General features: G+C 50.1%; 10 protein-coding genes across 10 annotated transcripts; 5 read left to right on the plus strand and 5 right to left on the minus strand.

Moving 5' to 3' along the window:
- Positions 1–146: 146 nt before the first annotated feature.
- BO83DRAFT_352866 (pantothenate transporter) lies at positions 147–2,007 on the minus strand (the record flags this gene model as incomplete). The annotated part of the gene is made up of 8 exons (XM_025529011.1): positions 147–413; positions 460–851; positions 899–1,355; positions 1,401–1,485; positions 1,530–1,695; positions 1,744–1,770; positions 1,815–1,855; positions 1,902–2,007. The coding sequence occupies 8 exons, from the start codon at positions 2,005–2,007 to the stop codon at positions 218–220; spliced, it is 1,470 nt and encodes a 489-aa protein (XP_025392913.1). The 3' UTR covers positions 147–217.
- Positions 2,008–2,431: 424 nt separating this feature from the next.
- Positions 2,432–3,680, plus strand: encD (Fe(2+)/2-oxoglutarate-dependent oxygenase encD). Its single transcript, XM_025529012.1, has 3 exons — positions 2,432–2,683; positions 2,742–3,220; positions 3,282–3,680. The coding sequence occupies exons 1-3, from the start codon at positions 2,461–2,463 to the stop codon at positions 3,627–3,629; spliced, it is 1,050 nt and encodes a 349-aa protein (XP_025392914.1). The 5' UTR covers positions 2,432–2,460; the 3' UTR covers positions 3,630–3,680.
- Positions 3,681–4,085: 405 nt separating this feature from the next.
- BO83DRAFT_449956 (MFS transporter) lies at positions 4,086–6,141 on the plus strand. Its single transcript, XM_025536769.1, has 7 exons — positions 4,086–4,280; positions 4,338–4,389; positions 4,445–4,761; positions 4,815–4,961; positions 5,012–5,388; positions 5,447–5,734; positions 5,792–6,141. Exons 1-7 carry the CDS (start codon positions 4,090–4,092, stop codon positions 6,022–6,024), a joined length of 1,605 nt encoding a protein of 534 aa, XP_025392915.1. The 5' UTR covers positions 4,086–4,089; the 3' UTR covers positions 6,025–6,141.
- A 1,625-nt stretch (positions 6,142–7,766) lies between these two features.
- On the plus strand, positions 7,767–9,150 carry BO83DRAFT_449959 (uncharacterized protein; the record flags this gene model as incomplete). The annotated part of the gene is made up of 5 exons (XM_025536770.1): positions 7,767–7,907; positions 7,957–8,183; positions 8,234–8,373; positions 8,447–8,655; positions 8,719–9,150. The coding sequence occupies 5 exons, from the start codon at positions 7,767–7,769 to the stop codon at positions 9,148–9,150; spliced, it is 1,149 nt and encodes a 382-aa protein (XP_025392916.1).
- Positions 9,151–9,837: 687 nt separating this feature from the next.
- Positions 9,838–11,554, minus strand: BO83DRAFT_352871 (monooxygenase; the record flags this gene model as incomplete). The annotated part of the gene is made up of 1 exon (XM_025529013.1): positions 9,838–11,554. The coding sequence occupies exon 1, from the start codon at positions 11,056–11,058 to the stop codon at positions 9,838–9,840; it is 1,221 nt and encodes a 406-aa protein (XP_025392917.1). The 5' UTR covers positions 11,059–11,554.
- BO83DRAFT_85874 (uncharacterized protein) lies at positions 11,008–11,553 on the minus strand. Its single transcript, XM_025537665.1, has one exon. The coding sequence runs from the start codon at positions 11,422–11,424 to the stop codon at positions 11,119–11,121; it is 306 nt and encodes a 101-aa protein (XP_025392918.1). The 5' UTR covers positions 11,425–11,553; the 3' UTR covers positions 11,008–11,118.
- A 912-nt stretch (positions 11,555–12,466) lies between the features above and the next one.
- Positions 12,467–13,354, plus strand: BO83DRAFT_303239 (SDR family NAD(P)-dependent oxidoreductase; the record flags this gene model as incomplete). Its single annotated transcript, XM_025527182.1, has 1 exon — positions 12,467–13,354. One exon carries the CDS (start codon positions 12,467–12,469, stop codon positions 13,352–13,354), a length of 888 nt encoding a protein of 295 aa, XP_025392919.1.
- Positions 13,355–13,541: 187 nt separating this feature from the next.
- BO83DRAFT_449968 (uncharacterized protein) lies at positions 13,542–16,360 on the minus strand (the record flags this gene model as incomplete). The annotated part of the gene is made up of 12 exons (XM_025536771.1): positions 13,542–13,868; positions 13,922–14,259; positions 14,308–14,641; positions 14,694–14,932; positions 14,979–15,207; positions 15,260–15,510; positions 15,566–15,635; positions 15,691–15,867; positions 15,920–16,002; positions 16,052–16,087; positions 16,137–16,241; positions 16,288–16,360. The coding sequence occupies 12 exons, from the start codon at positions 16,358–16,360 to the stop codon at positions 13,542–13,544; spliced, it is 2,262 nt and encodes a 753-aa protein (XP_025392920.1).
- Positions 16,361–18,672: 2,312 nt separating this feature from the next.
- BO83DRAFT_374733 (sulfotransferase family protein) lies at positions 18,673–19,724 on the minus strand. Its single transcript, XM_025530267.1, has one exon. The coding sequence runs from the start codon at positions 19,564–19,566 to the stop codon at positions 18,796–18,798; it is 771 nt and encodes a 256-aa protein (XP_025392921.1). The 5' UTR covers positions 19,567–19,724; the 3' UTR covers positions 18,673–18,795.
- Positions 19,725–20,810: 1,086 nt separating this feature from the next.
- Positions 20,811–23,190, plus strand: BO83DRAFT_374734 (putative CTP synthase). Its single transcript, XM_025530268.1, has 3 exons — positions 20,811–20,908; positions 21,003–21,138; positions 21,206–23,190. The coding sequence occupies exons 1-3, from the start codon at positions 20,884–20,886 to the stop codon at positions 22,782–22,784; spliced, it is 1,740 nt and encodes a 579-aa protein (XP_025392922.1). The 5' UTR covers positions 20,811–20,883; the 3' UTR covers positions 22,785–23,190.
- Positions 23,191–23,553: the final 363 nt, after the last annotated feature.

Genomic DNA, 23,553 nt, shown 5'->3' on the forward strand with positions numbered 1-23,553 from the left:
ATCTGCGGGTCGGAAAGGCCGAAGCCGGTGATAAGCTGAAGGGAAAAAGAGGAGAAGCAGGAATGCGGACAGAAGATGCATATCGACGAATGACCTTCTGCGGGGACAAGGTTTCACTTATCGCTAACTAGTCCATTATTATTAATTCAGGAATGCCATCCCGGAGCTATCAATCAAATCACACCAATCGAGATAGGCCTATCTAGATCTTTTAACCTTACAGAAAGTACCGCCAGTCCGGGCTGCTTTCTCCCTCTGCCAATTGACGTGTATCCACTTCTCCCGGACGCACTCTTCGGCCTTGTTGGCGATCGCGTCGCCCGTTCTCCCGTCGCATCCACAGCCCCAGTGCGATCACCACCACAATACACACCCCGTTGCAGCAGCAGGTGGCTACTAATGTGGGAATATACCTACACCGTTAGTCGTCTCTACGGTCCAGGTAGTCAGGCTACTTACTTCGGAGCATATTGCGTGCGAAACGTCGCCGCGCTTAAGATTCCCGCCAAATTGCCCAACCCTACGAAGAAACCCGTGTTGGCTGCACGCGAGTTCTCGTGCATATTGTTGTTGTTATGCCACGCATGCACCAGACACGATGGGATATACGACCCGGCTGCCATCAGGAAACAGGCGAAATATGCGACTCCCTTGTGACTCAGGACATCGATTGTCGCCAGGATGACCATCCCGACAAGGGATATCACCAGCGAGAACACAATGTGGAATGTTCGCTCGCGGAAGTGATCCGACGACTTGGCCACACAGAGAAGCACTACCGCGCCTACCAGGTTTGGGGCGACCGTCCAGAGGTTTGTTTTGACAGTGGAAAATCCCAGTCGTTCGACAATCTGTTCTGTTAGCTTCTTCTCTTGCAGTCAGCGAGGTCATGTCCTACCAACGGGAAGAAATTCATCGCGGTCGCATATGCCACCGGATAAGTGAACGTGATAATGCACCAGATAGGGAACTTCCAATCCTTCCATGTCTCAAATGCAACCTTCAAATCCAGGTTGGTGTCCACCTCGGCCGAGGTGTCGCGCAGTAATCGTGCCGTTGCCGCAGCCCGTTCACGCTCGTTGAGAAACCATGCAGTACGTGGATTGCCGGGCAACCAGAAGAACGAGATGATTCCCATGAGGAAGGTCATTGAACCTTCAATGATGAACAGCCATTGCCAGCCTTTGACAGCTGGATCGTGGATCTGAAAGACGCCGAAGGAGATGAGTCCGCTGAAGGCGGATGCGAGCACCGCAAAGGACTGCATGATGGCCAGCCGGAAGCCCATCTCGCCGCGCGTGTAAAACAATGTCATATAGAATGTCGCCCCCGCAAAGAAACCTGCCTCAAACGCTCTGCCGATGTTAGATCAGGCTCTCGTTGATGGGCGCGGGACTTACCCTAGGATCATTCGAACAGCAATCATACCACCGAAGTCTTTCACAGCACATTGGCAGAGAGCCAGGATTCCCCAGACCACGGTCACTGGCAAGTTAGCCAGGTTCAGATGATACAATAGTACAACCTACTGAAAGACAGCACATAGCGTCCGGAGTACCGCTTCAGCAGCAGATTCCATGGCAAGTCGCACAACCCGAAGGGGATGTAGAATAACAGCACCATCAACGAGTAGTCATTCCCGACCAGGTGAATATCCTCGTCTAGACCATCAGTTTTAGCGTTTGCCAGGTTACTCTGATTCGATTAGCAGTGACCAGATAACTACAACAAGATACTACATACGCGGTCCATGCAGTCGAAAAAGTACATCTACACTGTCAGTAGCTGGTCGCCGACTCGGACACCATGCTCACCAAACATAGAAGTGGCAGGACGAAAAAGTCCACCTTTCGCACTGCAACAATTAGTATCTGTAGCAAGAAGTAATTCATCCTACTCACCATACGACCGTTCCGCATCACGGTCGATGTAGATACTACTCACCCCAGACTTCATCGCAGGCTCGGCCGAAATGGCCTCCTTCTCAACGGTATCGGTGAAAGCCATTACGAGAATAAAATGCGGACAGGACAGCCCTCACTTCAAATCCGATCAGCTGCCAGCTGGCTGCATTCTATATACCAATGGCATTGTCTGCTATCTGTGTAACCTGCAAGGAGGCACAGGCATTGCCCGATTAGGCTACCCGTGCCGATCTGGGGGTATCGAGCTGCAGCTTCAGAACCTGAGAGATAAGTGGCAAGAAGTGGCCATCTACGCCATCTCTCAGCTTCTCCGCATTCTTATCACCCGACCTTTGCAAGCTTTATCGTCGCCCCATCCTACCCCCACTCTTGTCTATACCAGACCCCGAAAATGGAGGGAATGAGCAAGACCCTCGGTCTTCTGTCCGAGATTGCGCTCAGATTTTGGATCATTACACCCTACTGATGCTGGATATATTCACCTGAGATACCTGAATAGCATCAGCAACAAGCAACAACAGTAGGCAACGACACAATGGCTCCCAGCGCTCCCCCAATTCTTGATTTTTCCCCCTTCTACGGAGGCGACAGCGAGGCCAAGGCCCAGCTGGTTGAGGCCGTCCGCAACTGCTGCCTCTACAATGGCTTCTTCCAGATCACCGGGCATCGCGTGCCACTCGACCTACAGCGTCGCGTTATGCGCTGTGCCGAGCGATTTTTCGACCTCCCGCTAGAAGAGAAGCTCAAGATCGATAAGAGTAACCACCTGATTTTATACTCCATCCTTTTCGCCACTAACCAAGATTTGGAATTCAGACAACAACAGTTTCAACCGCGGCTACGAACTCCTCCGCTCGCAGATGCTCGAAATAGGCACCGGCCCCGAACTCAAAGAGGGCTTGTACATCGGCCAGGAAATCCCCGAAGATCATCCCTACTACATTCAGAAGAAGCTCAACAGCGGTCCAAACCAGTGGCCACCGACCGTGCCCGATAAGGAGGATTTCCAACGCACATCGATGGCATACTACAATGCGGTATTTGACTTGGCAAAGGACGTCCTGTCTCTTCTGGCTTTGACTCTGGATGTAAATGAGGATTACTTCGACCCACTCACCGACGGAGCGGTCGCAACTATGCGCATGTTGCATTACCCTGCGCAACCTAAGGATGCAGATGAAAAGCTAAACCGAGGTATTGGCGCACATACCGATTTCGGATGCATTACGCTGCTCCTGCAGGATGAGGTGGATGGATTGCAGGTTCTGGATGCACCTACTGGCCAGTGGCTTGATGTGAGCGCCACTTCCCTGTTATATTGTCAAATGGGCGTCCTCTAACAGATCTGCGATGCAGGTTCAACCAATTCCTGGTGCCTACGTAGTCAATCTAGGAAACCTGTTCATGCGTATGGCTAATGACCGGTACAAATCGAACATTCATCGCGTCATCAACAAGTCTGGCCGCGAGCGATACTCGATTCCGTTCTTCTTCAGTGGAAACCCTGATTACCTGTGCGAGTGTCTGCCCAACTGCCGCGCGGAGGGAGAGGCACCAAAGTATCCACCTATCACCGTTGAGGACATGGTGACGGCTTCGTACAAGGAAAGCTATGGACGAGCGGAGCAGTATAAGAAGGAGATGGAGGAGAAGGCGAAGCTGAAGATGGAGACGGCGCCGGCTACAGCGGCGGTGGGTGCCTGAAATCCATGTAGTGGCTATTGTATATCTGTCCATAGCTTGCTTGCTTCTATGCCAATGAATTATGATTATCTTTTTGACCACACCACCATCTACACTGATGACATTATGCCTCGTAGTATCACAAATTCACAGAAACAATAAACCTAATTTGTCGTTAATACCATCTGTTAATGCCTTAATCGATCACCAATCCTCGATAACCAGTAGCAATACCCAGACTCAGAAGTGGAGGTGAAGGTCTAAACGGCAGCCACACGAGCTGGCACAGATAGCGATCCCCCACCCTTGACAATCGATAAGATACTATTGATGTCGTGTAACTAGCCGGAATCAGCTGCGTCAGCAAGCCGGAACTGGTCCAGGCACCCGTACAGCAACCCTAATCCTACCTATGTCAAATCTTATTTGATCGCCTGTCTTTTGCCATCATGCTCACAGCAATGCACACCAATTCATCAAAATGGACAGCATACAGCAGGAGAAGAAGTCTGACTCGGCTCAGCAATATGCCAACAGTATCGTGGGTGAGGAGAAGGGAGTCATACTGGATGACCCGGATGTGCAGCAGTTCTATGGCCCCTCTACTACGGAAGCATATCGACTGAAGTCGGAGTTGGTGGGGAAGTGTATGGAGGAAATTGGGATGGGAAGGTACATTCCTCACTTCGTCATTGTAATCAGGTAAATATTGGATATTGATGAGTGCAGATTTCAGTGGAAGCTCTTCGTCGTAACGGGGTTTGGATGGATCGTGGATAACGTTCGTGTCGCTATTGAACTATCAGGGATCGCTTCCACTAACATGAGAAATATAGTTTGCATCACAAGGCATCAGTAGCGTCCAACCGCCCATTGAACTCGAGTTCCCCGGCATCGTCCAGGTCAGCTACAGCTCCGTGGCCTACTATACGGGCTTGATCCTAGGTGCTTCGTTCTGGGGTATTTCTAGCGACTTGATCGGCCGGAAGCTTGCGTTCAACTCGACCCTGCTGATTGCAGGTATCTTTCTGTGTGGTGCTGCAGGCACTGAAAGCTTTCTGGCCTTTAGCGCCATGTGGGCTGTCATCGGCACCGCAGCGGGAGGGAATGTCCCTGTAGATTCAATGATCTTTCTTGAGTTTGTTCCAGGGAGGTAGGTGTTCCTTCAGTCTGTTGGTGTTGATGAGACTAACTGAGGTCGACTAGTCACCAATACCTCCTCACAGCTCTATCGGCCTGGTGGAACTTGGGCCAACTGATTGTGTCGCTCTTGGCCTGGGTCTTCCTCGCCAACTACAGCTGTCCGACCGATTCTACACCAGCAACATGTCATCGAAGTGAGAATATGGGATGGTATGTCTTCCGAATTCTGTCTGCTACTACCAAGCATCTAACAGATACAGGAGATACACCCTAATCTCCTTAGGTGCTCTATCCCTCGCCTTTACCGTCATACGCATCTTTATCTTTAAGCTTCCCGAAACCCCCCGCTACCTCCTCTCCAAAGGCAAGGACCAAGCTGCCGTCGACTCGGTCAACTACGTCGCGCGCCAGAACGGCAAGCCCGAGCCATTGACTATAGGCATGTTTCAGGAGATTGATGCCCGACTAGGAATCACCAATGAAACCAGCACGTCTGCACAAGGCCCAGGATTGAGCACTAGGGAAATCATCAAGGAGAATATGAAAGACTTTCGGTCAACACACTACCAGGCCCTCTTTGCCACGAGGAAACTTGGTATCCATACTGGTATCATCTGGCTTATTTGGTTGACAATTGGTAACTACCGCATCCCCCTCAATACTCACCAGAAAATGTGTATTAACTACGTATGAAGGCATCGCCTATCCCCTCTACTTCAACTTTCTCCCCTCCTACCTCGCCACAAAATTCTCATCGGACGACTCCCTGTACACTACTTACAGAAACTACTGCATCGAGTCTGCTGTCGGCATAGTTGGGCCGCTCTCTGCAGCTTATTTCGTAACCACCTTCTTCGGCCGGCGTTGGATGATGGGTATTTCGTCCATCATCACGGGCGTCTTTCTCTTCGCATATGTGGGCGTCAGCAATCCAACGTCGAGTCTAGCGTTCGCTTGTATAACAGGCATTTTGGGAAATTTCGGTACGTGTACCCCAGTCCCTCATCTCTACAAGTTTTCACATACTGATAATACTACAGAATACGCAATCATGTACGCCTTCACGCCGGAATCCTTTCCCGCTCCACATCGAGGAACAGGTACCGGCACTGCTGCTTCATTATTAAGGTTTGGTGGGCTCTGTGCTAGTCTGATTGCTTCGCAGACAGGGTTCACGCCGGCGCCCATATATGCAAGTGCTGCATTATGGGTTGCTGTTGGGTTTGTCTGCTTTGGGCTACCATTTGAGACGCATGGGCATGCGGCTATTTAGATGTATGGGATTGGTCATTGTGCACGCTTGGAAGTGGGTAGACCGTGGTATCGGAAATTGGGTGTGTCTTGGCCAGATTCATGATGTACCGGGTCTCTGGGTTGCTTTGCCTTTGTACGGATTAGTTTGTCGTTAGTACCGAGTCAGTTTACTATGCATTGGCAGTAAATGTCAGGTTTTCAAGTCATCCTGTGGTCCTCTGCCATGGTATTTACTTCGCCTAAATGAAGAGACCCCTGCCCCTCTACATCGATCAATGCAGCTGTCCGTCTTCCCCTCTACTTTTCTTTATTCCTAGCATCATCAGACCCGAGCGCTTGGCTCGCTAAATCCTTGCAGCTGTAGATCATGTTTTCATTCACCGTCGTTCAAAGTGTACAGCGATCTCCGTTCGTTTCCGTCTTCTTTGTTCCCTCAAACTATCTGCCAAATAGCGCTCAACTGGACGGTAACACCTCTATCTTCTTTGTCCGTAGTCATTAGTTTAGAATGCAATCCACTGACCATGCGTTCTTGTGTGCTGCTACGCTTAATTTGCCCTTTCAAGCTCCTCCGCCTTTGGAAAAGATCGCTATTGTGTACGGAGCACAGTGGTTATCCACACCTACGGTACCGCCAAGTCTTTAACCATGGTTGAGAATTCGATCGTGTGGGTGATATTGTGGCACCCTCATCGAACGAAACGATCGTGGAGGAACCGAAAAGACCTAAGATCGTCACTGGTAATCTTCACCTCACTATGTTGAAGAACATACTCCGTGTTTTGCAGCTGCATTATGAAGTCGAAGTTCAATGTCCGATGGGCATTGACTAATTTAAGTTGCAGATCACTCAACAGCCACCATCTCTGCTCCCAGTATCCTGTCGTGATCCGACTCACGAAAATCATCTGCCTCAATTTCAGCAGCTTCAGACCCACTGGGATCCGCTTGTTTTTGAGCTCTGACCATTGATGGATCAGGGGCGCTTCCCGACCGACCCAAACTTGAGAGCGGGATGGCTTCTGTTTTTATCATGGCGGCTGTCTCGGTCTCATCCCGAGCTATTGACATTTAGGGTTCGAGTTCTTTGAAGCGCAACTCGCGATGTATTCAGCATTTTCCGAAAAGAGCATACGTACGCAGCGTCGACACCAGACGACAAGATAAGCTTCCTCACCTCGTAGAGGATTTTCATCACAGGAGAACTCGTACGTCAACGTCAAAACCATCGTCCACAATGGCTTGGTGCGTCGCTCCTCGCTACCTCTTTCGGCAAAAAATCGTCAATCCGGTGCCGCGTGGGTCGCGATCAGCGTGTCTGGAACGCCTGCCCCGATGCCGAGATACGAAATATACTCCACTCCGGTGCTCATAGCAGCATGCCGTTGGCACTGATAGAGTTCACCGGACTGACTTCCGCTTCGCCTTGGCCGCTGCCGCTGTCTCGTTCCCCGGATCGTGGCTCTAGCGCACGCGGTAGAACTAACCTTCACCCCTATGTCCAACACACGGCCAATAAAAGTCTGTCACTTAAAGTTAGCATTTCGCTCTAAAATTGCCTTGGGTGTCGGTCAGGAAATCTCTTTTAGAAGGATGCCCTTGGCATTCCTGAATATGAATGATTTGCATCCTCGTGTGCCCCTTTCTGTTCTGCGGAAGAATCGACCCGAAATGGGTTATAAAGACAATATGCGCACAAATTTCGCACTGGCGTCACCTCCTCGGTACTCAATCTGAGTACATCCAGTCTGGCAGTTCACCATGGCTAACGGGGACACGGAGGCGTTCACCCTCCTGTCGTTGGGGCTGCTCTTCATCATCGTACGAATCTATGTCCGCTGGTCGCAAGTCGGCGGCCCCCTGAACTTTGCCGTCGATGACTATCTGATGCCATTGGCAGGTGTATGTTTTTCTACACCGACATTCTGACCGTTCTGTCTGACCGATGCAGGCCGTCTTTATCGGCGAAACTGTCGCAGCGCATCTTGTCCGCAGCAAATTCAACGGTCTCACTAACAGCTACATGACCGACGAGCAACGAGCGGCCGTAGACCCGTCCTCAAAAGAGTACTACGATCGGCAATGGGGATCTAAGATCCAGATCATCGGATGGTCGTTGTACGCCATGATACTGTGGTTGATCAAGTTCTGCGTCGCCATTTACTACTCCCGCCTCACGTATGGCATCTGCTCTGATTTCATGTCGACGAAACTAACTGACCAACTAGATCTGGGTTGAACCATCTCCCCGCACGAGTCCGCTTCGCATACATCCTCCTCGGTGTGACCTATCTCGTCGTGGGTCTGACCATCGTGCTGGGCTGTCAACCCATGCACAAGAACTGGCAAATCAATCCCAACCCGGGCAGTATGTCTCTTACCCTCTTTCTGCTGCGACTATAGCCTTTGAGATCATTCCATTAACAGGCGTCCTACCTTAGACATCTGTCAACCGACCAAATCGACCCTAAGCGTCCTCATCGTTGTCATCCCGAACGTCGTAACCGATCTCTACCTCATGTCTATCCCACTTCCGCTCCTTTGGGCCGTCAAGATCAGCATCCGTCAGAAGCTCACACTCATGGCACTGTTCAGCAGCGCGGCCTTTATCATTATGGCAGGCATTATCCGCGCCGTGACTATCTTAACGGTATGATTCGCATCGCCCACTAGTGTCCCCATTACCCATAGGACAGATAACTAACGACCGCAGGCCGGCCCCGACGGCGCCGTCGCAGGAAGTCAATGGGCATGTCGCGAGACATTCGTCTCCATCGTCGTGTCCAATCTCCCCATCATACAACCTCTGCTTCGCAAGGGAGCAAGCAAGATCGGACTTAGCGTGCTGTTCAGTTCAGCCCGTGGAGGGACGGGCAGCTATGGTCGGAGACGGGGCGAGTCGTATCCGCTGGCTAGTCTGGAAGGGAATACACAAACGGCTACGAAGAAGTCTCGCACGAGGCTGTCGGTGCATGAAGGGACCATTACAGCCGGGTATGGAAGTGATGAGGAGGGCCTGGTGGGCACGAACAAGAAGGGCAAGATGCGTGATATTACGGTGACTCAGGAGACGGTGATTGAGACGGAGCCGGCAGGGAAGGAGCCGGAGGGGACGGGGAGGTTTGATTGGGGGAGGAGGGAGTAATGCATTATACTAATTAATGATGGAGTATGGATATGGTATTAATGATGGGCGGAGTTGGGGATGGGCTATGGATATGGATATGGATATACATACACTTAATCACTCAATGATACTATGAAAAAGAATATTGCACAGAACTTCAACTATCACCATACTAAACAACAAATTATCAACACTTAGCAGGGTGTGTGCAGATAATATATTGAAGAGAAACCGAGGGAATGGTGGGACACTCCTCGGCGATACTTAAAACTTTGAGTTCAAGTTAATTGAGCGATATCTTTTGGTGAGACAGATTCGGATTCTACCTATTCTATTCGATCTTGGTAAATCAAATGTACAGGATGGTCCTCTCACTTTTCAGTCACTTAAATCTTACCTTATACACTCAAGGGGTAAAGAGTCACCTCTTCCTGTTATGTGATGCTTTGTCGCCTGCGCCACTAACCGAATCCCAAATCATCCAGAGAGATGCCAATGCTTATAAATTCATTATACAATCCCCGGTAGTATTGTACGGTCTCCTGTTGAAAATTCTGGTAATGATGATAGAATAGGTCTTGTGGAAAGCTCCCACTGAGTATTCTACAACGAATCCCTACACTTTCAAATTACGGCCCGATTTTGGTTGCAGTCTTATATAAGACGAGATATTATTACAGCTCTACTGTCTCGATAAATACTAAATTAGTTTTCGGCACTCAACTCCTCATACTCAGGCAACTTCCACCCACCCACCTCCTCATTCCCCATCCTATCCAACAACTCCGGAATCCTCAAGAAACACATCACAGCCGCAAACCAATGCAGCAACCAGATCCCCCACCACGAAGTCGGGAAAAACAACCTCACCATCGACGTATTCAACTTCTGAATCTCCTTCACAAACGGCCTCAACGTAGCATCATAGCTCTTCAACGCCGCTCCCACATCCCCAGCATGTCTGTTAATTTCCCCAGCCAACACATACGCCCCGACGAGACACCCCGTCGTCCCCATTCCCGTCACCACAGCCGGACACGCAGCCGCATCCCCCAACAACACCACCCGTCCCTTATACCACCTGTCTGTCTTCACTTGCACAATCTCCTGCGAGTAGAAATTATCCGTCGTCCTCATCCCCTCGATAAACCGCTCCGTCTGCCACCCCGCCCCGCGGTAGCGCTGTATCCAGAACTCCTTCTGCGCGTCCACTGACGCACGGTGAATAGACGCAAGCGACGGGTCGTCGTCTTTCAGCATGAAATACACCTGCGATGTCGTGGGACTGTGACTCCGGCGGAATATCGCCCGTCCACCGGGAGATACATACGCCGTCAAGGTATTGGTATCGCCTTTCTCTCGCGGAACGAACCAGTACCCTGCGTGGATACCGAGATGGAGATACGGATCAGGTGCATCTGGTGGTAGAATCCCCCGTCTGATTCGCGAGCCCTGTCCGTCTGCACCGACCAGAAGATCGAACGTCTCGGACGTCCCATCCGAGAAGTAGGCCGTTACTTTCACGTCATCTTGCTCGAAGCGCTCCACGATCGTGTTGAATCGGTACTCCACGTTATTCTTGGTAGCGTCGTATAATATACGCACGAGATCGCCACGCATGATCTCAAACTCGGATGATAAAGATTGCGCTCCATGTCCAGATGTGTTTGGTCGAATTGTAGCTGTGACCTTGTCGTTGCTGTCGACGAGGGTGAAGCCGTCTTCGTGAACGCAGTGCTGGCGGATAGTGTCGAGCAGACCCATCCGTCGGACTACTTCGATACCTTGCTCGCGGAGATCGATCTGCGCTCCTTTGTCGCGCAGCTGGGGGAAGCGTTCTACTACCACGATTTGGTGGTTGGTTCGGGAGAGCCAGAAGGCGAGGGCGGGGCCGGCGCAGCCGCCGCCGCAAATGAGGACTTTCATTCTGTTTTTTTGATGAGGGTGAGCTAGGTAGTTGTTCTTTCTTTCCGGGATGTGTGATTGTCATGTCATGGGCTGCATGTCGCGGGTTAAATAAGTTGTTCTGGTTGGAGGGCGGGGACCCCCGTCAACGGAAATTCGGAGCGCGGGAGCGTGACGGCACGACTTGCTGCCAATGTTAGTGGATACTTGATTGTGGTCCGAATTTGGGGTGGATCGTGAGGGCTTTATTTCGCAAGACCCGCATATGACAGGGCTATGGAGGGTCGGTGGTGAAGGGTGAGACGGGTAGTTGGCTGGTTCGACGTGGGTCGACTCATGCAGGCGCCCGAGTGAGATGTTATGAATCATGCTGTATCTGATGGTCATGCCATTTTGCTGCCAAACTATATGTACAGAGTAGCCACTATTTGTTGTTGGTCAGACAAACGTTCCGTCTGTTGATGTATCACAAGCAGCACAGCCGGCTGTCCGAATGCGGAGATGTTGATGGCTTCAGCATGTTTACACTCCGTCCGCGGGTGGTCCTGACTAATTCTCTAGCGTGTTATAGTTATTCTAACCAGCTACTGCGTCAATTAATATCTGAACTTATATTATAACTGCTATTGCCAGGGGATAGAAGTATGACGTGGCTTTTTGACACAGGGGTTATGTCCGGTCGGCATTGTTTCTACCTCCGGGCGAGGAGCGGAAGGTCCGCGGATACGCGCCCGTGGATAATGAGGAGCCGAGCCCTGATTTCAAGATATTCTTCCTGGTGTGGACACATCAGCCACTTGAATAAGCACTAGGAAATATAATATGTCGGACATCTACCATATGTGATAGAACCATACCCATTAATGCCATTCCTCAGTTCGATGTTCTCTCTCATAGCTTCCACATTTCATCCAGTAAACACCATGTTGACTAGCTACTCACAATTCTCCAATGGAATTGCCCATCAACGGAGAGTTGAAGTTATAGTCACATGCTAGCTGTCTTCTTGTACTCTTTCAGTCCCAACTATAACATGCAACTTGCAACTTCTCAGGGATCTTCATTTAGAGCATCTTTTTCTGGCTTCATACTGGCCGCTACTGATACCTATGGAGTATAACTGTCATCCGATGATAAAGCTAACTAGTACAAAGTACTCGGGTAACCCCTCTGCCCAGTCCCCACACCACCGTTACGCCGCTGCATATATCACATCTGCACAGTGAGTACTTCATACTCTAGCTTTCCATCCATCGGCTTCGGCAACCCCTCTCGGAAGCCCGAACCACCGTCTCCGCAATCTACGCCAACATCCACCCCTCACTTTCACCCCCTCATCCTCTCCCTCCCTCCAACTTCACACCAACCACACCCAAATCCACCATCACCTAAACAAAACAAGGAAAAAACAGGCCCACTGCAAATCACCATGTCCTCCACCCTCCACCCCGTCTTCCGCCCCGGCGCAACAGCCCTCATCACCGGCGCCGCCTCAGGCATCGGCCAAGCCACAGCCCGGTTCTGCCGCATACACGGCATGAACCTCATCCTCATTGACAACGACCAAGAAGCCCTCAAATTTGTAGCATTAACTCTGCCCTCCACCATCGTCCCCTTTAAGACCACAACATCCGCCCACCACATCGACGTCTCCAACCCCACAGACTGGCAATCCCTCCACGCCTCCATCGCCCCCGCCCACCCTAATGGGATCGACCTCCTCTTCCTCAACGCCGGCACCATGGTCCAACCCACAGAAGGCAAAACCATCTGGACAGACCCATCCTACTTCCAACGAACCATCGCAGTAAACACACTAGGCTATACGAACGGCATAGCGACATTCCTCGACGACATGACTCGTGACACTACATCCCCCCGAGCTATCATCCTGACGGGGTCCAAACAGGGTATTACCAACCCGCCGGGCAACCCGGCGTATAATGCCTCCAAGGCCGCGGTGAAGAGTATTGCCGAGCAGTTGAGTTATAGTTTGTATGAGAAACATCCCAATGTCGGTGTGCATTTGCTGGTTCCGGGGTTTACGTATACCGGAATGGTGAGGAGGCATTTTACGGAGAAGCCGGATGGGGCGTGGTTTCCTGAGCAGGTGGTGGAGTTTTTGAGTAAGGGGATGGCAGACGGGAGGTTTTATATTGTTTGTCCCGATAATGAGGTCTCTGAAGAGTTGGATAAGAGAAGGATGTTGTGGTCGTGCGGGGATGTGGTTCATGGGAGGCCCGCGTTGACGAGGTGGAGGGCGGATTGGAAGGAGAGGGCAGCGAGGGGGATTGAGGAGATGAATGTTTGGGAGTGATTGATCTGGATCACTAGTATCTGGATGTGTTGATAGCATGGAGGGATCAGGGATTTGAAATAGGTAATCAACACCCAGATAGTCTCTGAGACGGCCTTGCAGTCTGTCTATGGGAAATCTAACAACATCGAAGTTCCAGAAGTTGGCATGCTAGTATCTACTACCTTCCCTCACTCTCTCGTCAAGTTTAGAATCTCTTCTTATCCGTAATCAATTCCAACAAAGCCCTCTGAAGCCGAGCAACCCCATCCTCCGATATCTGGTGATGGAAGGCCAGTCGCCCGTTGTGGAATACCAACAACCCCTGCTGCTTGCAGTAGAACACAATATCATCTCCAGTAATGCCAGTTTTCTTCAGATCGAGAACTATCATGTTAGTGTCCACTGGCATGAGGAACTCGTACCCGATCCGATAGAGATAGTCGGCCACGCGCCGGGTGAGCGCATGTACTTTCGGAAGTAGGGGCAGAGTGTGCTCCATCGCCGCGGTGGCAGCAGCGGCCATCATTCCGGTCTAAACCCATCAGTATCTATTCCTTAGATGTTTTGGACTGTACTGGAATTTACCTGTCGAGTTGCGCCTCCAAACATCTTCCGGAACCACTTCGCGCGGTCAATGAAGTCTCGAGTACCAACGATAACACTGCCCATTGGAGCACCACAACCCTTAGAAATGCAGATGCTGGCACTGTCAAAGCAGTCAAGGTATTCGCGGGCGGAGACTCCCTCTGCAGTTATACCTTCCAGCAACCGGGCTCCATCAAGATGCATGGCGATGGGGGCCCGACCCGGGGGCACACGAACCCTGCGGACGTAGTTCGAAATTTCTCTGGCATGTTTCAATGGGAGGATCGAGCCACTCAAGGTGTTTTCGAGGGAGACAACTCGGGTAGGGGGGAAGTGGACTCCGACAGTATCAGCAAGGTTCAGTTGCCTTGGGAGAGCTTTCTTACAATTTCCTTCTTCTATAATCCGATCCTTCACATCATCCAGTGTCAAATGAACACTGTTCTTCGGTTCAACGCTCGTCACTGTGGCCTGGGACAAAACAGGAATTGCACCAGTTTCCCAGGTTTGGACGTGCGCACGGTAGTCAACAAGAATCGTATGAGGCGGCTGGTGCAGATGAGTGCGCAGACAGATTTGGTTGCCTTGGGTTCCGGATACAACAAAGAGCGCTGCCTCCTTGCCTGTTAGTGCCTTGATCTTGTCCTGGAAATCATTCACTGTTGCGTCTCCTTCCTCATCATAGATGTCATCCCCAAAAGTTGAGGCATTTACAATGGCCTTAAGAACTGAGTATCAGCAATAGTCAAAACTCTCCGGAGTTGAAACACACCTCCATCACGGCCTCAGTGGGAACTGTTACAGTATCAGACCGGAAATCTCTTCCGGCCCGCTCAACGGCTCGTTCAAGAGCCCCTGATATGGCACTCTTGGCTGTAAATCCATTCATACCATTTATGCCATTTGTCTGCTTGGGCGAGAAATGTACATCTCTGCAGAGACTCGACTGGCGCTCAGGGCCCCTTGTGAGCGTCTTTCCAATCTTCAGCACGGCTCGTCCTTTCATCGTTCCTGGAGACGTCAGTACCGGACGTAGTGTATTTACAGTTGAGCATACCCTTTTCCATCTGATCGTAGATGTTTGGAAGTTCGGAGAAATCCACCACTTCGTATTGAACACTAATGCCGGCCTTGATGATGATAGCAAGTGCTTCCTCCGCTTCATCTCTGTTCCCCACGTAGGAACCTTTGATGTTGATTCTCTGGGTAATCAAATGGAAAAGGTCGGCGGAAATCTTTCCAGGTGGGAGGCCAACAGCGACGATTGTTCCGCCGGGGCGAATGTACTTGAGAATATATCAGCCTCTCTTCGGAGTATTAAAAAGACGTTCAAATCACCTGTGTAGCCTGGTGGAACGGCTCTTCAACAGATGAGACTATGATCGCAGCATGCGGTCCACCCCCTGTGACGCGCTTCACCTCCTCTGCAACGTTCGGCGACTTGTAGTCAACGAAGTAATCCGCTCCAAGGTCGTATAAACACATTTGCCTCTTAGCGGCCCCAGAAGATAAGGCAAGGACCTTGTGTCCGCATGCTTTGGCATATTGACAAGCCAAGGATCCCAATCCTCCGCCGGCGCCAACAATTGCTAGTTGAAAAATCAGTGGTGAACATTTTGTCCGTGAGAGCAATGTCATACTTACCAATTATCTCTCCCTGTCGGACTTCACTTTCTTTGAGAGCCTTGTATACCGTAATTCCGGCACAAAGAACCTAGACGGTGCACTCAGTTAGACCGTCATTTCGAAGTGGACAGTCGTAAACATACCGGGGCAGCGGCCTCTAGAGAAATGCCGGACGGAATGCGCACTGCATTGTCAGCCTTGCAAATACAATACTGCTGGAAGGTCCCATCGACCATATACCCCGACAACTGAAGCTTGGGGCAGAGCGGTTGTCTCCCCGTAGAGCAAAACTCGCACACGCCGCAAGTTCTGTTAATCCACTAGCATGACATTACTCTTGGTTCTCGGCTAAGGCGTTTGAAGAGAACATACCTGTATTCCGACGGTGTCTCCAATGCGAAGGCCGTTTACCTGCGAGCCGACGGCGGCAACCAATCCAACACCCTCGTGTCCGCCTAGTCATGGTTGGAACCAGTTCTATACATTGGGCAAGGTGCGACATACCGACGAGATTGCTTTTTGGGGTAGCAGGAAAGTCCCCTAAGCTGATGAGCGACGGTATCTAGAGCCGAGATCAAGGCAGTCAAACCTTTCCATGCATGAAGGTCTGTGTGGCAGACTCCGGAGTATTCCATTTGGACCAGCACTTCATCGGGGCCTGGGTTCCCAACGGGTATTTCATTGAGTTCGATAGCTATACTTTTTAGCGTGTCTCTGCTAGCAAATGTTGATGTTCATACTGTCACCCCGGGTTCTGAATACATGGGCCCACTGCGTGGTGGGAAGCGATTGGTAGTTTGTCCAGAGTGACATGTTGCGATGGAGCGTTGAGTGACTTGAGATGGTTCTAGATAGAAAGTTCGTTGTAAGTAGTGTCTGCCATTAGTCAAAGATGGAGTGCGACGAATCTGCTTTAAGTTATAAGATACTCACTATATGGGAGGCTCGATAGCAACTTCGCCTGCTATGGATAGCTTACAGTTGGCCACTACATTGGCGCAGATAAGTACCCTTGCAGCTCTTGTTCACATCAAGTCACACCTTTCATTCGTCGGTAGTCTTTCTCCTTTCTTATAACCAGGAATTGCTGTCTGTGAGAACGATCCCAGTATAGCTGGGTTGCTCGGAGAGTTCATTTCCGTTGTTCTCATTTCTCTGTGGAGTATCCTGAGACACCATGGGGCCATAGAGTTTACGTATGAGGCGTCGGTCCATGGCCCATTCACGGTGAGGCGAAACCTATATGAGAAGTTCTATAAGCGCACAATGACGACAGTTAGATGTCCAGTATCGTTGCTTAGCATCTTTCTTCCAAGGTAAGCACATAGAGAACAAACTAGAATGTTAATGTGCGTGTCATTCCTGTTGCTTCATCAGCTCGTGGTTGAAACTGAACGATTACTTGATAAGAGTTGCATAGGATTGTGTGACAATGTGATGACTATTGCGTCAGACTGTTTAAGGCGACATATTTGCTTATAGACGAACTCTCACTGGCCATCAGACGTAAGTATCAGTCTATAAAGAGGCTGATTTCGGATTTTCGGACGTGATTGTCTTATCGGGCAGCAATCGTGAACATAAGCTGATCCCTTCACCACGCACGTAATTATCTGCCTTCACTAAAGGTACAGATGGACATTGCAAGACGTGTCCTATTCATCGTTACGTCCTGCCAGGAGCGAAGCTAATAATCCCGGAACTATAAACGAGCAGGCATGCTCTGCAACTGCGGAAGGTATCGTCAGGCCAGATCAGATTCTGGTATCTGTCCAGTGAATAGCATCTGAAACATTTGCAAGGAGGTAACTCGTTGTGCAACGTACGATCTAGTCATATCATGGCTCCAACCGGTCTGCGGTACAACCATGATCCCATGTATCGCGCAGAACTAATAAGTTGTCGTCCGATAACCCTCGCAGACCCACGGCCAACAAAGTCCTGGTGCATCAATATAGGACTACATATCCGGCTTGCTGCAATATCAACCTGATTGTAGTTCTGGCTCAGGTCGACCATCTTCCACGATTGTAGCAGAGCACCCTTGCTTGGGTAGTTGAGTTGTCCTACCATGAGTTGATGGCACAACAGAAAATGTGAGGGGATAATTGAGCCGGGCTACACTGGAGCGGTCGCACCCATTCACAGATTGTCAACTGCATGAAATTCGCCGTAGAATAGCCACTAAGCCTATCTTCATGGGCCACCGTTGTGACTCTCAAATTCCCGTCCATAATCGAACAGTAAAGATCCCAGTGTACATACCCCGTCCTTGGGCGGTATGCCAATGTTATAACCTCTGATCAGCGTCAAAGGCCAATCAAGTACAGGATACTAAACCGCGTCAGCTAGCCCACAAAGACAACGATATTGGGACAACTGAACCCTGAGACCCGGTCGTCTTACTACGCCATGAGAAAGAGAATTTAGGATCCATAGGTGTGATCAAAACCTTGCTGCCAAGTCAATATGTAAGATCCGCAATGTGCATGCATTTACGACAAGCCATTGCCACCGAATTGGAGATTTTTCAGCTCTCGCTGGATTCTTGACCAAACAAATCTTGAGTTCTGCGGCCCGCCGTAAAAACGTTGGGGATGCTCGCCCCTTGCAGTCATAATCTTGCGAAGCCGCTTTAGCGCAGCGATTAGTCGATGAGTAAAAAGTAAGTCGACGAATATTTGGCAGCCTTTCAGGCGAATGGTAATTTGGTGGCTTTCATTGCTGAAAAGGTGTGTCTTTAAATGATCCGAGCGTTGCCTCCTTCCTTGCTATCAGTTTCTTTCACCATATGCTGTAGATTCAAATAAAAGTCTTTCCGGAAGAAGAATCCTGTACATCGGCTATGTGTCTATACCGTTAGTCAATGATTGCTTTAACGCATTGCTTTTACGATACCCAAACCGGGGGCTCTCGTGGCATTTTTTCTTAAGCATTTCATTCCCCAAGGCAAGAGTCTGGTTCGGTGGCAGTTATTTCTGTATCCCTCATTTTCTGATGTGCATTTGATGACACGTATTTAAGTAATTATTGTTATTAATCTCAGTCATTTCAGTCACTTAAATAGCAGATAAGGTCACGTACTATAATGATTGCCATCCCTCTACTATTGTTGGCGAGTGATATTACCTAAGTCACGTATGATTGCTGCAGTGATAATTGAAGTATACACATGATCTTATCCATATACTCATGTCCACAGCTGACTAACTACATTACAATTCCAATGATCATTTTTGGGGTCTTTTTCAGCCGCGCATAAACCAGACAGTAGCAGCCCCGACCAATGTAAAGGCCGCCGCCCATCTCATTAGCCCACGCTTAATATGATACTGCGCAACCTGATCAATAGCTTTGGAGTCGTTGATCCGTGGGAACGGAACATCAGGTATATCCTTCCCCAGTGCCTTGCAAAGAGGCTCCCATCCTTCCCGGACATCGTAGAACACCAGACGATCCTCGGGAACTATCTCCTTCAACCAGGCAATGTGTCGATGCCATATGATACCAAACGCACGCTCATTGTCATACACCTTATCCCACTGCGCTTGCAAGACCGAGATATATTCAACAAAGTGCCGCATCCCAGGAAGTGGGAGAAGAACAGCGCGTAGAAACCACAATGTAGCCAATCCCTCAATTTGGGCCATGCTCTTAACCCATGCATCAGGATCGCGAACCGTACAGATGACCTTGCTGTCGGGATAAATCTCTAGGAGCTCTGGCACGAACTGAGAGCCAGGAGCGTCGGTTATAGCAACATAGCCATCTGTGCGGTCTTTCATCATGGCAAGAACCTTTTTGTGATTTGTGCCTGATAGCCAGTCGCGTAGAATAGTAATCCATGATTTGACCTCGGTTGACGGACCCATTGTTATCTGCGTACCACCATGGTAGACAGGTCCGTCGAGAAGAATGTTCAAGGCGGCGCTGAAGGACGCCGTACCGGTGCGAGAGAGACCTGCACCGATGACTTGTAATCTGGCCCCTGATTGAGGAGTTGAAGCTTTTTGACCCATATTGACGGTTGCACAATCCCTATGGATTCGAGTCTGCGGCGCGTATATTCGGGTCAAATGACAATTAATTGTAAGGAATTTTTATGCTCGGGGAATTGATTGCTACAAAGTATAATTCTATTGGGAAAAGGGTGTTGCAAGCTAGTTATAAGAGCGTGAGGCTGTGTCGGTCGGAAGGTTTAGTGCTAGACAAGCAAAAATGATTGATCGGCGGCAATGCTGCGTTGGTTACTAACTGTTAGTGTTTACACTAAGCCTCTTATTCCGTCCAACTAGGAACAAACAGAATTAGAGGTTTATGGAGCCTCTGGAATGATTGGGTGAATATGTTAGATGGACTCCAGAGATATGTATGCCTTTCTTTGTTGCCATAACGAGGTTTGTTGGGGGCGAAAAGGCTATGATTTAGGCTTGATATAAGCGAATGATTTGGAAGCATAAGTCAAGCTCTTTGTTTTCTTACAGACGAGAAATATCTATAATATATATATATATTTCTTTATCCATTTTTCATTATCCAATTGTGCGTTTCTGCTCTCCTGTGTTATACCATTATGTGGATGAGGTTAAGATGTTGACAGAGTAGATTATATGTGAAATAAAATCAATAAGAAGTTTGAAATCAAATCTTGCCCAATAATTGATAACTAACTTAGCTTCATGAAATTTGAACTGTTTAATGGTATTTGCTTATTTTAGTAGTGGTAGAGGTAACAGAGGAGTAGGACCACTTTACCCCATGGGAAAATATATCTTGGTTCTGGATCAGGACGAAATGATTGTAACTATGTATTAGTAGGTACTAACTGTTCTCCTTACACTGGAACTCGAAGATCGGATCCTTTATCCTGGCAACTTTAATAAAATGATACACAAGTGAAGCAATATCATTCATGATACAAGAGGTGTGCTGCCTAGCATCATCAGGCAGAAGTCCCGAATGTAACCGTTTGACTGGGCTTGGCGTCACACGGGTGCCAATCAGAGCAGATTTTGAAATACAGATGAATACAGATGGGGATGGAATGACTCAGATGGGAAGGGCACAACAACATGAAGTTGCTAAATAAAAGCCTTTACCATGCGAATCAATTGAAGCTACTCATGACAATTGGTGCTTGACTTTTGTCTCCTCAATTGTTACTGTGAGGCCGATAAGATAACCCGATAAGATAAGAAAGTCACCTGACCAACCAGGCCCACCGCTTCGGGAGGGTCACAAATCGAACTTTTTTTCGCCTCATTCTTTGACTCTTTGCTCCGCGGTATCGCTCACGTCCCCTTGTCACCACTCCGTCTCCGTCGGTCGCTGCAAAGATGAAATACGTTCTGGTTTCCGGAGGTAAGCTCAATTGCTCGGCTCGGCTGGAAACCAGCGGAGTTGCCAGGGTCCCTCGCCTCGTGCCCTCTTGCTAACAAACCCGCCCGTCCTTCAGGTGTCATCTCCGGCGTGGGCAAGGGCATTATTGCCTCCAGCACCGGTCTCCTGCTCAAGACCACCGGTCTGGCCGTCACCTCTATCAAGATCGACCCTTACATCAACATCGATGCGGGCACAATGGCACCTACTGAGTCAGTATCTGCGTGGCTTTCGGCTTCTCGGTGATACACCTTATTGACATCACCCCCACTATGCTAGGCACGGTGAGGTCTATGTCACAGACGACGGTGGTGAAATGGACCTCGACCTTGGCAACTACGAGCGCTACCTCCTCTCCTCTCTCTCCCGCGATCACAACATCACCACCGGAAAGGTCTACCAGCACGTCATCAACCGCGAGCGCATCGGCCACTATCTCGGTAAGACCGTCCAGGTCGTGCCCCACGTCACCGATGCCATTCAGGAGTGGATTCAGCGGGTAGCCAAGATTCCCGTCGACGAATCCAAGGCCGAACCGGATGTCTGCATCATCGAGTTGGGTGGTACCGTCGGTGACATTGAGAGTGCGCCCTTCATCCACGCTCTGAGCCAGCTCCAGAGAAAGGCCGGCAAGGGCAACTTTGTCCAGATCCACGTTTCCTACGTGCCTGTCATCCCGCCGGGACCTGGTGGCGAGCAGAAGACGAAACCCACGCAGAGGGCAATCAGCGATGTGCGGAGTGCTGGTCTCAACCCCGACCTGATTGCTTGTCGCTGCGAGCAACCTCTGGAGGATAGCACCATCAACAAGATCGCCAACATGTGCTCCGTCGAGCAGCACCAGGTTATTGCCGTCCACAACGTCACGACGACATACCACGTGCCCATGCTTCTCGAGAAGCAGAAGCTGATCAGCACCATCACCGATATGCTCGACTTGAAGTCGATCCCCCAGACCCCTGAGCGCAAGGAGCAGGGCAGCCGCATGTGGAACGACTGGTGCGACCTTGCTCGTGGTCAGGACTTCCTCCACGATTCCGTCTCCATTGCCCTGGTTGGCAAATACACTTCTCTTCACGACGCCTACATCAGTGTCTCTAAGGCTCTGGAGCACGCGGCCATGTACTGTCATAAGAAGGTTCAGATCATCTGGGTCGACTCGTCGCATCTGGAGGATGACACTGCCTCCCCCGCCGACTACCACAAGGCCTGGCACGCGGTTTGCACGGCCGATGGTGTCCTGGTGCCCGGCGGTTTCGGTAACAGAGGTACTGAAGGTATGATGAAGGCCATCACATGGGCGCGTACCAACAACAAGCCCTTCCTGGGTGTCTGCCTGGGTATGCAGCTGGCCGTGTTGGAGTTCTGCCGCAACGTCGCCAACATCAAGGATGTCGGCAGTGAGGAGCTGCACCCCAAGGCCGAGAATCACGCCATTGTCTACATGCCCGAGGTTGACAAGGGCAAGCTTGGTGGTACCATGCGTCTTGGCAGACACCCCTGTGTCTTCCAGGAGAACACCGAGTGGTCTCGTCTGCGTGGTCTTTACGGACCTTCCGTCTCGCAGATTGAGGAGCGCCACCGTCATCGTTACGAAGTCAACCCCGACATGATCGAGCAGATTGAGAAGGCCGGTCTCTCTTTCATCGGAAAGGACACCAAGGGCGAGCGTATGGAGATCATCGAGATCAAGGACCACCCCTGGTTTGTCGGTGTCCAGTTCCACCCCGAGTATCTCAGTCGGGTCTTGAGCCCCAGCCGGGCTTTCCTCGGTTTCTTTGCCGCCGCTGCGGGCTGCCTGGATGAGGTCTCCAAGGCAGTTGTGCAGGGTCAGCGGAGCATTGGCCGGAAGCAATAGATCTCTTTGGTGGAGGAGCGGTATTTTGCTGGAGTTCTGGTGAGAAGGATACTGTTGACGGTACTCGCCGTCTGGGTTTTTCTGTTTTCTGTCTGGGGCAGGTCTTGAGTGCTGCTCTGCTGCTATGCCGTGCGGCAGCCCCGACCCATACAACTTGGAGTCTATGGCAGGATCGCGTGAGGATACCCTTGACAAAGACCTGAAGCGTCACCCAGGTCAATCAGGTCAGATTCACGACGCTGCACAAAAAGGAATCGAAAAAAATAATATGTCGGAAGTTGTCTGTTTCCTCAGGTTATGCTTTTGTTGAGATTGCAGGGCTTTTTGACTACGTGATATCACTATAATATAAAAGTATTGAGACGGCCGGTCCATTGATAGATTAAATCAATACAATAGATTAGATATGGTGCCAACACTTCTTCTTCTTCTTTTACTACTACTACTACTACTACTACTACTACTACTACTACTACTACTAAAGAGTAATGCTTCCGATTCACATATAATAAGCCCTAACTAAGCATAGCTCGTTAGTACCTGTGCGTCACCTAAACAATGTGTTCTATGCGCGATACCCACCACAGCATAAATACTTCTTATCCACCAACCACATGCACACATTCATCACTTCTTCCAACGAATGATCTACTACCTCGGTACGGATCATCCCAAACTCAATGACTATTGTAGCGTGCAATGCGAAGCCTTCCCCTCCGGCCGACCGACCATTATTAGAGTTTCAACCGAGCCCTGCGACCCGTTGCAG

Source organism: Aspergillus eucalypticola (assembly GCF_003184535.1).
Source record: "Aspergillus eucalypticola CBS 122712 chromosome Unknown BO83scaffold_2, whole genome shotgun sequence".
Classification (NCBI taxonomy): Eukaryota; Fungi; Ascomycota; class Eurotiomycetes; order Eurotiales; family Aspergillaceae; genus Aspergillus; species Aspergillus eucalypticola.